We start from the raw sequence: 10,465 nt of genomic DNA, 5'->3' as shown, positions 1-10,465 counted from the left end.
CCGATACGATCATATGTCAGAACCATTACTGGAGAGCTGCACAGACAGGAATCTCTGGATAATTACGTTCAACGACTCACCCACATTTTGTACTGTGAAAGTGTGACAAAAAAATGACCCGCTTGGTAAGTAGTATCAAATTTCAAAATATATTATAAGTCTTTTCATGTTTCAATAACTGTTTTCCTGAAGAAGGAGCTGTTGATCATGCCTGCATACCTGTCACACCTTTGCTAATTGTTCTGAGGACTCGTACACAGCGGGTCGCCTGAGGGCATCTGTACATAGGCCAAGTATGAAAGTGAAGAACACAGTATAAGAGAGACCAGCAGAGCCGACTGTTTAAACCAGTTTAACTGCTGTCTGCTAACTGGTGTTGTTTTATTTCCCTTGGTGCCCCTCTAGCTTCTGTTTCCTGCACCTCACCGCTGGGACGCAGTGATTGGAGGCTCCTTTCAGACTCAAAGGCATCCCCCGCAATGCATCTCAAATACAGCAGATAATCTACATACGTTATATGATGCTTCCATTATAATATAAAATGTGGCACATTATAGCTTTAAATCACATCTTATGTGTCAGTTGTTTGCTGTTTTTCTAAAGCCTTGTCATTAGAAAGCTCATGCCAGAGCTTGGTGGCCCTGTGTTTCAAACACCTGTCTGTTAAAATAACCTGTGTAAACTTTAACAGCAGCTGCTCTATAAAGTGACAATTACAGTATGATGGTAAATGTCAAGTGTAGCAGTGGCACAAGCAGAAAAGAGTCAGGTAATGACTGGGTAATGTCATCTATACAGGCATATCTCTCAAAAGTTTGCCAGCATTAGCTGACCTTAGCCACCATCAGCAACTGGTCACACAACACCAAGTGTGTCTGTGAAGACTCTCATTCATCCAGGTCATGGTACTTCTAAGTGCTTCACAGAGGCCACCTCAGGCAAGTCCAGGTGCCTTTGTAAAGCACTTAGAACATACCTGACCCAGTAAGAGTTGCAGTTTTTGAATTAGTTTGAGAAAGAATGTCTGAATTATGGGTCACAGAGGAGATTTTGGCAGACAGACGGACACGTTTCATAAGTATATGTGGTTTGTACTCACTGGCGTTACGAGTCTGACAAGTTTTGAACCTTATGAGTCTGCTGGCAGACGACTGCAGGCTATGGGAATATTACTGCTGACTAATTCTTATTCTGTTCTTTGTCTCTCCAAATAAACAAAGTTGTGACATCTCCCATCGTCACACATAAATGGGCAATAAAAATTGATTTGATGCAGTTACAGTACAGATTATATGTATGTATGTATTGTATATGTTTTTTCAAACTGCTCACTTGGCAAATGGACATTCCTTCACTTGTAATAAAATGCTGCTGTAACTCGTAGGTTTAACAAACACTGCATGTTTCTCTCTCAAATTTTAACCCTTAACAGGTTTTTGAGAATCAGGAAAAATTAGTAAATAAGGAAAGAAGCATCATTTTTTATTGTTATTATCTTCATCATTCTTAGTACAATCACTCAGTTCCTTGTTGCATAAAAGAGTCCCCATCGTTGGTCCCCGCTGTTGGATCGTCCCAGTTTTTCTCTCCATCCATTCACTATTGCAAAGTAATCCTCTTCAGAGAATTCCTGCAGAGGACAGAGGCAGGTATGATGAGCAGTGACTCCACCCCCCCAAAATAGGAAGGAATTTAGGCTTCAGTTGTTTTGGACATTGGTTTTCAAAGATGTTGATGCTGTAAGTACAACCTTGCAATTTTGACTTAATCTTAGCGAGTGTGCATGCTAACCTCAATGAATTCAGCCTTGATGGCCTCTGCTCTCTGCAGCTCTGTCTCAATCACCTGGATGAACTGCGCTGTCCGGTCTTCTGCCCGAACATTGCAGAAACCAGCTTCTTCAAGGAACTACAGGAGAGGAGACAGAAGAGGTGAAGCAGAGTGGGAACAGCACCACCAGCTGATGGCCAGCAGTGATACATGAGCAACACGTCTGCAAAGAGCACAGTGACACCATCTGTGCATTTGTGTTTTCTGTACCAGAGAAGACTTCGACTTTTTATGGGTTACCCGATATGCATATCTGTTTGTTTCACAAAATCTCCACTTCACCTTTGGCCACTGCAAAACAGCAAACTATTAAAATACCTGTCTGGTGTAATTCCACTTGAAAATTAAGCATCTGTACAGCTTTAAGACTAATGATAAGTTAATTTCAATGACACTCATCTAAATAGATACAGGATTCAGCAAAAGGTGCCAGCTTTAATAGCAGGAGATCTTTCTGCCTGCAAAGTTTTTTTTGTGAGGCTTCATGTGTTTTAAGTGCATGAGAGTTGAACACATAAAGGACCATAGTTTTTGTATTGTGTGTTTTAGCCCATTTAGTACAAATTGTGCTTTTTTTTCTTTTACTTTTCTTTCTTTTAATAGATAGCCAACAGTAGACAGATGACAAAAAACGTGACGCAAAGGTCCCTGACCAGAACTGTAGCCGATACCAATAGGTCACCAGGGCGTCCCACTGTTTGAAGCTTGATGCAATGTTTTAGATGTCATCACTGCACTTTTTTGGAATCTGGGTTGTTAAAAATTGACTGTACTATGTTTCTTTATTCTGCCAAACATACATATTTTTGGTATATCTCTACTTACGGTTCTTGTAACTCATCAGCCACAATATACCCATACTGACATATCTGTGTTGAGCTAATTTCAGCAGTTGTTGTGGCTTGGTTGATATCTTGCCACAGAATTAAAAGCAGTTATAACCTTTTTTATTACCTTTTTATTTTGGCTATAAAATGCATGGACATCAGTTTGTTTACATATTGGTTGGTAAAGGGGGAGACCAGACACTGCAGTGTACCAGAGACTCAGCAATAAATTGTGTGCCAGTCCTCTTGTCACACATTAGGAAGGAGGATCAAGAGGCTGAACTCCCCATAGTCCTTTCACAAACTCTTACATACTCTACTGTACATTTACCTTGCCATACTGTGAGGGTGTATAAAGGATGTAACCTCTCTGTTTGACGTAGGCTTCAAACACTGGTGTCCAGGGCTTCTCCCCGCAGCAGTAGTCACTGATAAGCAACTGGCCACCTGGCTTTAGCCATGACTAGACACAAAGATGACGAGGGAGAACGAATAAGTAGTCAGTTAAGTTAGACCAGATAAAATCACATAAGAAAAACTAATTCCCCACAGAAATAAGTATATGTCACAAAAATGTTCCCTTTGTTTGATTTTTGTGATGTTTCGTTTTGCAACCTACAAATTCAAAGACAGATTTAAATCAAAGAAATGAATATTCTAGACTTAATGCTATGTGCTAATGCTAAGTATGAGAAAATGCTCACGTGGAAGCGCTTGAAGAGGGCCAGTTTGTCATCTATGTGCAGGATTGTGTCTCTGCTGTAGATAACATCGAAGGAACCTTCAGGGAATATCCTCTTGGTGGCATCAGCCACCTCAAACTGGACCTGAGGTAGAGCACATGACATTACTGATGTTTTTAAACCATTATCTGTGGTGTGAGATTCAATACGAAGAGGGGACCTTTAGACGTACCAATTGCACCTTCTCATTGAGTGCTCTCTCCATGGCGATGTCCACCATGTTGTCTGACAGGTCCAGGCCAAGCACTTCCACGCCAAAGGTCTGAAATGTTGCATAATCACCTGCATCATTACACTCCTTTAAATCATTAAAAATCCCTCTCTCATCATTTTGCTAACTATGCCGAATAGCTCTTACCTTTGCCATGTAGAAGTCTCCTCCACCAATGCCACAGCCAACATCGAGCACCTTCTGTCCAGGCTTCAGGTTCAGCAGGTCCACAAACTCCTGTCACCACAAAAAAGGTTCATTTGTTAGTTTCATTCAAGTCCTAAACTGAAGTACTGGACAAGCAGACATCTGTGTGATGTGAAGTGATTACAATTCTTGTTGTACCCTTTCCATGAAACACCTATTGATTCCTTCCAGCCAATTTCTTCTTTATTCCTACCTTGGTGGTGCTGGGCCCGCCTGTGCTGACATAGCCAGCCCCGAACATCTTCTCGTAGCGCAGGATACCACGGCTGGTGTACTGCTGGTTGTCCAGGAACTGCTGGAAGGTGTCGAATCCGTTTTGGGAGCTGGAGGAGCGAGGAACCTTCTCCAGCATCCAGCAGATCTGATTTGGATTGTTTTTCATCTGGAAAAGGAGGAGGAAGAGGACATGACAGACAGGATGGAGCAGAGAGTGTTAACCACACATGCTCTTATCTCCAGAAGCACAGTTATGTCCTTCTGTTTTACACTTAAAGAAGACAAAAATGACTCTACCTCAATATAGGCCTGAACTTTCCTTTTCAACACAATGTCGAAACCAAACTTTTGGCCCCCCTGTGACCCCGCTGCTTGTACTGATGACACCATGTGGCTGTATTGTTTGTCGGTGCGGTAGCAGGTGGGGTTGAAGTCCCTCTTGGAGTCACCTTGGCAGAAAGTTACAAGTTAAAACGAATCCTTCTCCGTATCATATTTGTTAAGAGAAAGATACTGGCTGAGCATGTTAAGAGCAGAAACTGAATCTGAACTACAAAACTGTTTCAATTCAATGTTTAAAACATTCATTGTTGGCTCTGTACCTGACCGGTGGTTGCAGGATTCTCTGAAGAAAAGAAAGCCACCGGGCCGCAGCCAGCCCAGCATCTTCTCTAGGAAGGACTGCAGCTCCTCGTCACTCAGGTACATCAGCAGCCAGTTGGAGAAGATGAAGTCAATGCTGAGGACAACATTGAATGGATACTTTAAAATACAAGGTATACTTTTGTAGTTGTTTTCTTGCACCAGGAACATTAACTGTATTTATTTTTCTTTCATCTATCTGTGTTTTTAAGTCACAATATTCAATATCAATATTTTGACCTGATTATGGCGCAATATTAAAACTTAAGGGATCACCAAAATATCTGTAACAAATTTCAAATCCAACATCCAACAATTGTTGTGACATTTCAGTAAAAACGGCACCACAGGAAACGTGATGGGATCAAACTGCAGTACGTCCAGTGATGTTTCACTATGAAAATTCAAAATCTAAAGTGTAAGAAAGGCACAGGTATCTTAAGACATACCTGTTTTCCGGGACATCCAGCTTTGTAACGTCAGCTTGGATGAAGGTAACGTTGTTTTGATGACCATTGTCCTGCCTGTTCCTCTCCACAAAGCTTTCCATGAAGTCCACCGCCGTCACATGACTGGCCTTGGTCAGCAAGTGGCTGGTGTAACGACTGCAGAGAGGGAATAATATATCTTCATTTGGTCAAAGAAACTGGTGTTAAGTGCAGGCAGAATCCATTTTAAAGTTCTTTTATTAATGTCCCAACACAATCATGTGATCACCTGACTTTGAAAACTGCCACGCTTCATCAAGCATAATCCTGAACAACTCTGTCAAAGCACTGCCTGATAAACCAGCCTGGATTCTTTTGTAGAAATGAGGGCTTATTTTCCAGGATTCCCATATACAGCCTGCTAGAAACAGACTTTGCCTTAATACTAGATTGTTATCTATGAGCATGTTATGATACAATCCATTGTGAAACCTCTAGATGCCGTCTTTCAGTCTGCTTTACCTTCTTAACTGGTAACTACTGCTCTAACAAAACTTGCTGGATTCCTCTCTGTGTAATAAGAGTGCATCACTGGCTGTTGTTCACAAAGTTTTTCTTAAGAACCTTTCACTTCTTGCATAGAAATCTGGAGCTCATCAGGCTCATGACTTCTGCTGCAGGCCCCTAAATGCAACAGAGATCTTAAAAACCCTGATCTCACACCCACTACAGACAACCTAATGCGGCAGTATGCTCACCCGATGCCAGCTCCCAGCTCCAGCACTCTGTATCCAGTCAGGCAGGGCAGCATGGAGAGGATCTCAGGCAGCTCCTGCTGGGTTAGCTCCTTCGCACGAGAGTCCAGCATCATCTCCTCCACTGTGGCGGCCTTGGAGTGCTCCTTCCAAAACTCTGTCATGTTGCTACGAGCTGTGAGGAAAGCAGGTGCCCAGATTAGGTTGGCAAAAAGGCATTTGGACTTCTAACTTTCTTGTATGTAATTTTTTTTCAGCTTGGTAAAAAAAAAAGGGAACAAGACCACATAGTAACACAATAATAACAATGTACACAAAAGAAACACATTAAAATAATCCTGTTGTGAGCTGAACTGCTGAAGCACAAATGTATTGTCAGCTGATATCTGAAATCAGACTAAAATCACATGAAGCTCTCTATACCACAGCGGGATCATGGATATTTATTTGATGAATTATTCAGAGTTGTTTCTTAAATGCAGGTGTGGAAGTAGTTTTCTAAATCATATTTCCTCTGGAATATGTGGCAAAGTTCAAAGACCCGCGTCTGTGAATCATGTATCAACTAATACAGAAAACAAAAACCAGTATCCAATATGTTTATCATATCAAATCTGACTTAAAATGTGCATTTTACAGAAATGTATGTCAATGCACAACTTCTTCAAACAAATGCCTGGCACACAGATTAACCATTAGTCAAACTGGATTACAGCAAGCAATCTTAACACAATACGTGTGGAACATCCACTGTGTGGATTTCACCCAGAATTCGACAGTTTCATATTACACTTGTTGTCTATCACAGTTTGGGATGTTTTGTACGCTTTCATCAGTAGAGAAGGCAGTATTTCATACTTCCACGACACAGCAGGTTTTACTTGCTTTGTCAAAAAGGAGATTAGTGCAAAACATGGTAAACCTGAAACCATCATCAACCACAAATTCTCCGACTATGTAGATTCCAGTCATTTATCAGCTTTGCAGAAAAACAAGAAAGACATTGCTCTGTAATGTGTACAAGCAGATGATGCAATAAGCTTCGGGACATGATGTAATAAAAAAGTGGTGTCTTCTATGACTATAACAAATCATACAGCAACATTCAATCAAGGACAAAAATAAAAAAAAACTTTTTTCTCCTTTTAAACGTCCCAAATCTGCTGTCACCTTACATCCTCACACACTCCATGAATCAGGCTTTGTTAAGCTGCCAGAAGCACAGCAAAGTGGGCACTAACCTCTGATCTCCCAGTAAAAAGATGGTATCTGTGGTAAATTAATCCCTTCATAGTCCACTACCTGACTACACACCAGCAGCACTGGAATAACTGCAGACTAACATTCACGCAGACTCAGCTCCAGGATCATCTGACAGCTCAGTCAAATCACTGACACATTCCAGCAGAGTTCACAATAGGATTATTTCCACCAGCTGAGTGAACATTTACCACAAAACAACGTGGCAGCTCCCACAGAGCAGAGTCCACGCATCGGTGGACTTTTTTCCACGTGTCTAGAAAGCAAACAGTAAAACAACTCTGCTCATACCTTTTTCCATGGTGATCTTTAGTTGATTTGAACTAATAGAAGAATCTACAATGCCCTTGCAGTCTGGCAATTAAGGTCTTAATTATAGGAAGGTCGCTACGAGCAGCCCCTCTCTGACAGAGTGCGGGTGTCACCCTGTGTGGAGGCTCTTTAAATAACAGCACGACCATGCAGGAGATGGTCGCCAGGTAAAAAACTGGCCATTAGGACGCGTCCAATATGAGAGAAGGGGAGGGGAGGGGGTGCATGAATAATAATATGGGGACAAGGGTCCGCGGACGAGCAGCGACGCGCTCGTGGACGGGATTCCCCTGACAGCTTGGACAGACCTCCGCACAGATAAGACAGTGTGTCGGTGAAGTTCACTCACATCTCTGAGGACAATGCTGAGTGGATGTTGAACAGTGAAGCGGCGTGTGTCGCAGCGGCAGACTCCCTCACCGGCTCCCGGTTCACCTCGCTTCGGTTGTGCTGACGAGCAGGAAATGTCCCATGGCATGCGCTCATTACGCAACGTTGCCTCATAGTGCAGCTGAAACCTGTGTTAAGGCAGAGAGCAGTGACTGCTGAACACCCCCTACCCTGGACCCGAAAAACTGATGTTAAACTACCTAACTTCTCCTTTTTTTTTTTTTTCTTTTTCTTTTTTTTTTTTTTTTTTTTGACATTGTGCAGCTGTCAGGAGCAGCGACGCAAAACCACTGATTTTATTCAGTGAAAATGTAATTTATTGAGAATGAAACGATTTATCCACAATCTGTTTAACCTGTTGCCTGCAACGTGTACCCGCTTTTCACTGCATAGTGTTTCAGGGGGGGGGGAAAGCAAGTAGGGGAGAAAATACAGTAAAGGCAAAAACTTCTAAGGTGCGGCTGTCTCTCTCATAAAGCACACTTTATAAGCTGTAATATTATTAGTAATTAATACTTAACTTATTTATTCTTTTTAGATCAGTTATATGACGTGAATAAGACCAACCTTTGGTTTACCAGGTTGTGAAAAATCTCTCATGCTCATGAGTCACTAATTGCTAATAAATGCCAATAAATCCATATACACCAGGTCAGTAAACATTAGCCTAAAACACCGGTCCAAGGCAAAGCCAACAGAAACAGCTAGCTGTTCATGAACTGTTTGGAGTACATGTATGGTGTTGGTCTCTTTTGGTCACAGTGACATAGTATTTTTTTTTTTTTCTGCTTGAATATTTTTTGCCAAGTAGATGCTTGCAGATGACTCTATCTGGGACTTACTAGCTGGAAAACACAATGGGACCACACTATGAAACCTCACTCTGTCCAAATTCAATAATAACTGATAAAAATACCACAGAAAGTGAATATTCTCATATGTTTTCTCTCATGGCATATCTAGATGTTATCCAAAAAGGCAATTTATTATATTTATCTACATAAATATCTATATATTATCCGCTTGATTAGTGATGGTGCTGTAATTTGGAATTTCCTCTTGCGGGAGTAATAAAGGAATATCGAATTGAATTGAATTGAATATTTGTATCCATGAAATCTAAATTTTGACAATCCTTATTCATATTTAATCTATCTATCCCTATATTTTTGCTATCTATCTTGACATTGAGGCCAGACTGTAGGTGATTTTTGTTGTAAATAAACCACTGAGGTTGCATATCTGCAAATTCAGAATTAAACTGGCTGCAATATGGGTTACGATTGGCTGGATCACAAAGAACCAGGCCCTTCTGCTCAACTCGGAGTGTTATTGGCTCTGGTTTCTGGGCTTCGTATAGCAGATCGTGATTGGTCAAGTGACGTGTCACTCGAATCTGAGGCCACAGAGTCACTGGAGACGAGTTCCGGAAGTTGTGACGAGAAATTGCGGGGAAATTGCGGCGGAAGATGAGCACATAGCATGCTAATTTGAAAGGATAAAACATCTTTCTGTGGATTAGTTTCATGTTGTGGACTTAATATTTATACTGACATGGATCGTCTGGACCTTTGTTGATGTCACCAGATCATTTTTGTTGGAGTATCATCGATCTGTGGATCAGGGAGAGACATAAGCGGTGAGTCGCCATAATGTTGCCCTTTTTTAAAAAAGTTTGTTTGACTGCTGTCGGCATTTATTGTGCCTCCTTTTGTGATTGTATGGTTAGTTTGCATTAATTGAGTCACGCTAATAGTTAGCTTGCTAACAACATATCTCAAAAGTATAAACGCAAACTTAACGTTAACGTTTGTGTCAGTTTATCGGAAGCGCAATAAACAATATAAAGTACTCCTTCAGCCCACGCGTGGGCTGTTTGAATGGCTGCGCGTTTTTGATCAGCCTTAAAAGTATTATTGTGTCATTAATTAAAGTTAGTAGACTATCAGCTGTATAGTCGCACGTGTTAATAACGTCGGTGAAAAAACGCCACACGTTTCTCACTTTCTAATAATAAACCATAAAGAAAAGCAGCAGCACACTAAGGAGGAACTCTGGAAGGAGTTAGTCTGACGGCTCCTTGTCAGTACACGTGTAGCTCCTCTTATTTCCTCAGTCAGTGTTTATCCTCACTTCTGCAAGCCTCTACCTTGACCCAGTGAGGCTGAACTTTGATTAGTCATGGTTGCACTTCAGCCAAGTTTTGATGAGGACACACAGACGCATCAAAAACACTGCAGAGGCCTCCTGAGAAGGAGGGTGTTGGTCTGCTTCCAAGTAACCTTTGATTTTTGGTGAGCCAACCACAACATTTCTGTGAGAGTACATGTGGTGCAAGAAAGTATTATGTTTTTCTTTGGTAAACTACAGATGTGAACATGACCTGAAGGTATTCTGAGGAGAGTTTTTTTTTTTTTTTTCTATGAGCCTTGCGTGTACGAGTGATCCAAGCCAGAGTCACCAAACTCAATTGTCTGGATGAGTAAACGAGAAAATGACACACTGAAAAAATTAAAGTAGACAAACCGCACTGTATACTAATTAGCCTTGTGGCAAAAAGTAGAATCCACCCTGTATATTTGTATTTATGTGTGCCTGATGAGTTCCTCCTGTTCATGAGGAGGTTAGATTTCATCATTGGCTT

At 41.3% G+C, this 10,465-nt stretch overlaps 1 protein-coding gene across 1 annotated transcript; it reads right to left on the bottom strand.

Moving 5' to 3' along the window:
• Nucleotides 1-1,463: 1,463 nt before the first annotated feature.
• pmt (phosphoethanolamine methyltransferase) lies at nucleotides 1,464-7,492 on the bottom strand. Its single transcript, XM_076739673.1, has 12 exons — nucleotides 7,411-7,492; nucleotides 5,863-6,034; nucleotides 5,126-5,281; nucleotides 4,637-4,773; nucleotides 4,332-4,483; nucleotides 4,012-4,200; nucleotides 3,759-3,848; nucleotides 3,573-3,662; nucleotides 3,362-3,484; nucleotides 2,989-3,120; nucleotides 1,792-1,908; nucleotides 1,464-1,630 (listed from the first exon to the last, which is right to left on the bottom strand). Exons 1-12 carry the CDS (start codon nucleotides 7,418-7,420, stop codon nucleotides 1,520-1,522), a joined length of 1,479 nt encoding a protein of 492 aa, XP_076595788.1. The 5' UTR covers nucleotides 7,421-7,492; the 3' UTR covers nucleotides 1,464-1,519.
• Nucleotides 7,493-10,465: the final 2,973 nt, after the last annotated feature.

Source organism: Chaetodon auriga, chromosome 9, assembly GCF_051107435.1.
Source record: "Chaetodon auriga isolate fChaAug3 chromosome 9, fChaAug3.hap1, whole genome shotgun sequence".
Taxonomy (NCBI): domain Eukaryota; kingdom Metazoa; phylum Chordata; class Actinopteri; order Chaetodontiformes; family Chaetodontidae; genus Chaetodon; species Chaetodon auriga.
Note: the sequence above shows the minus strand (reverse complement) of the source record. Positions and strands in the feature narration are given on the sequence as shown.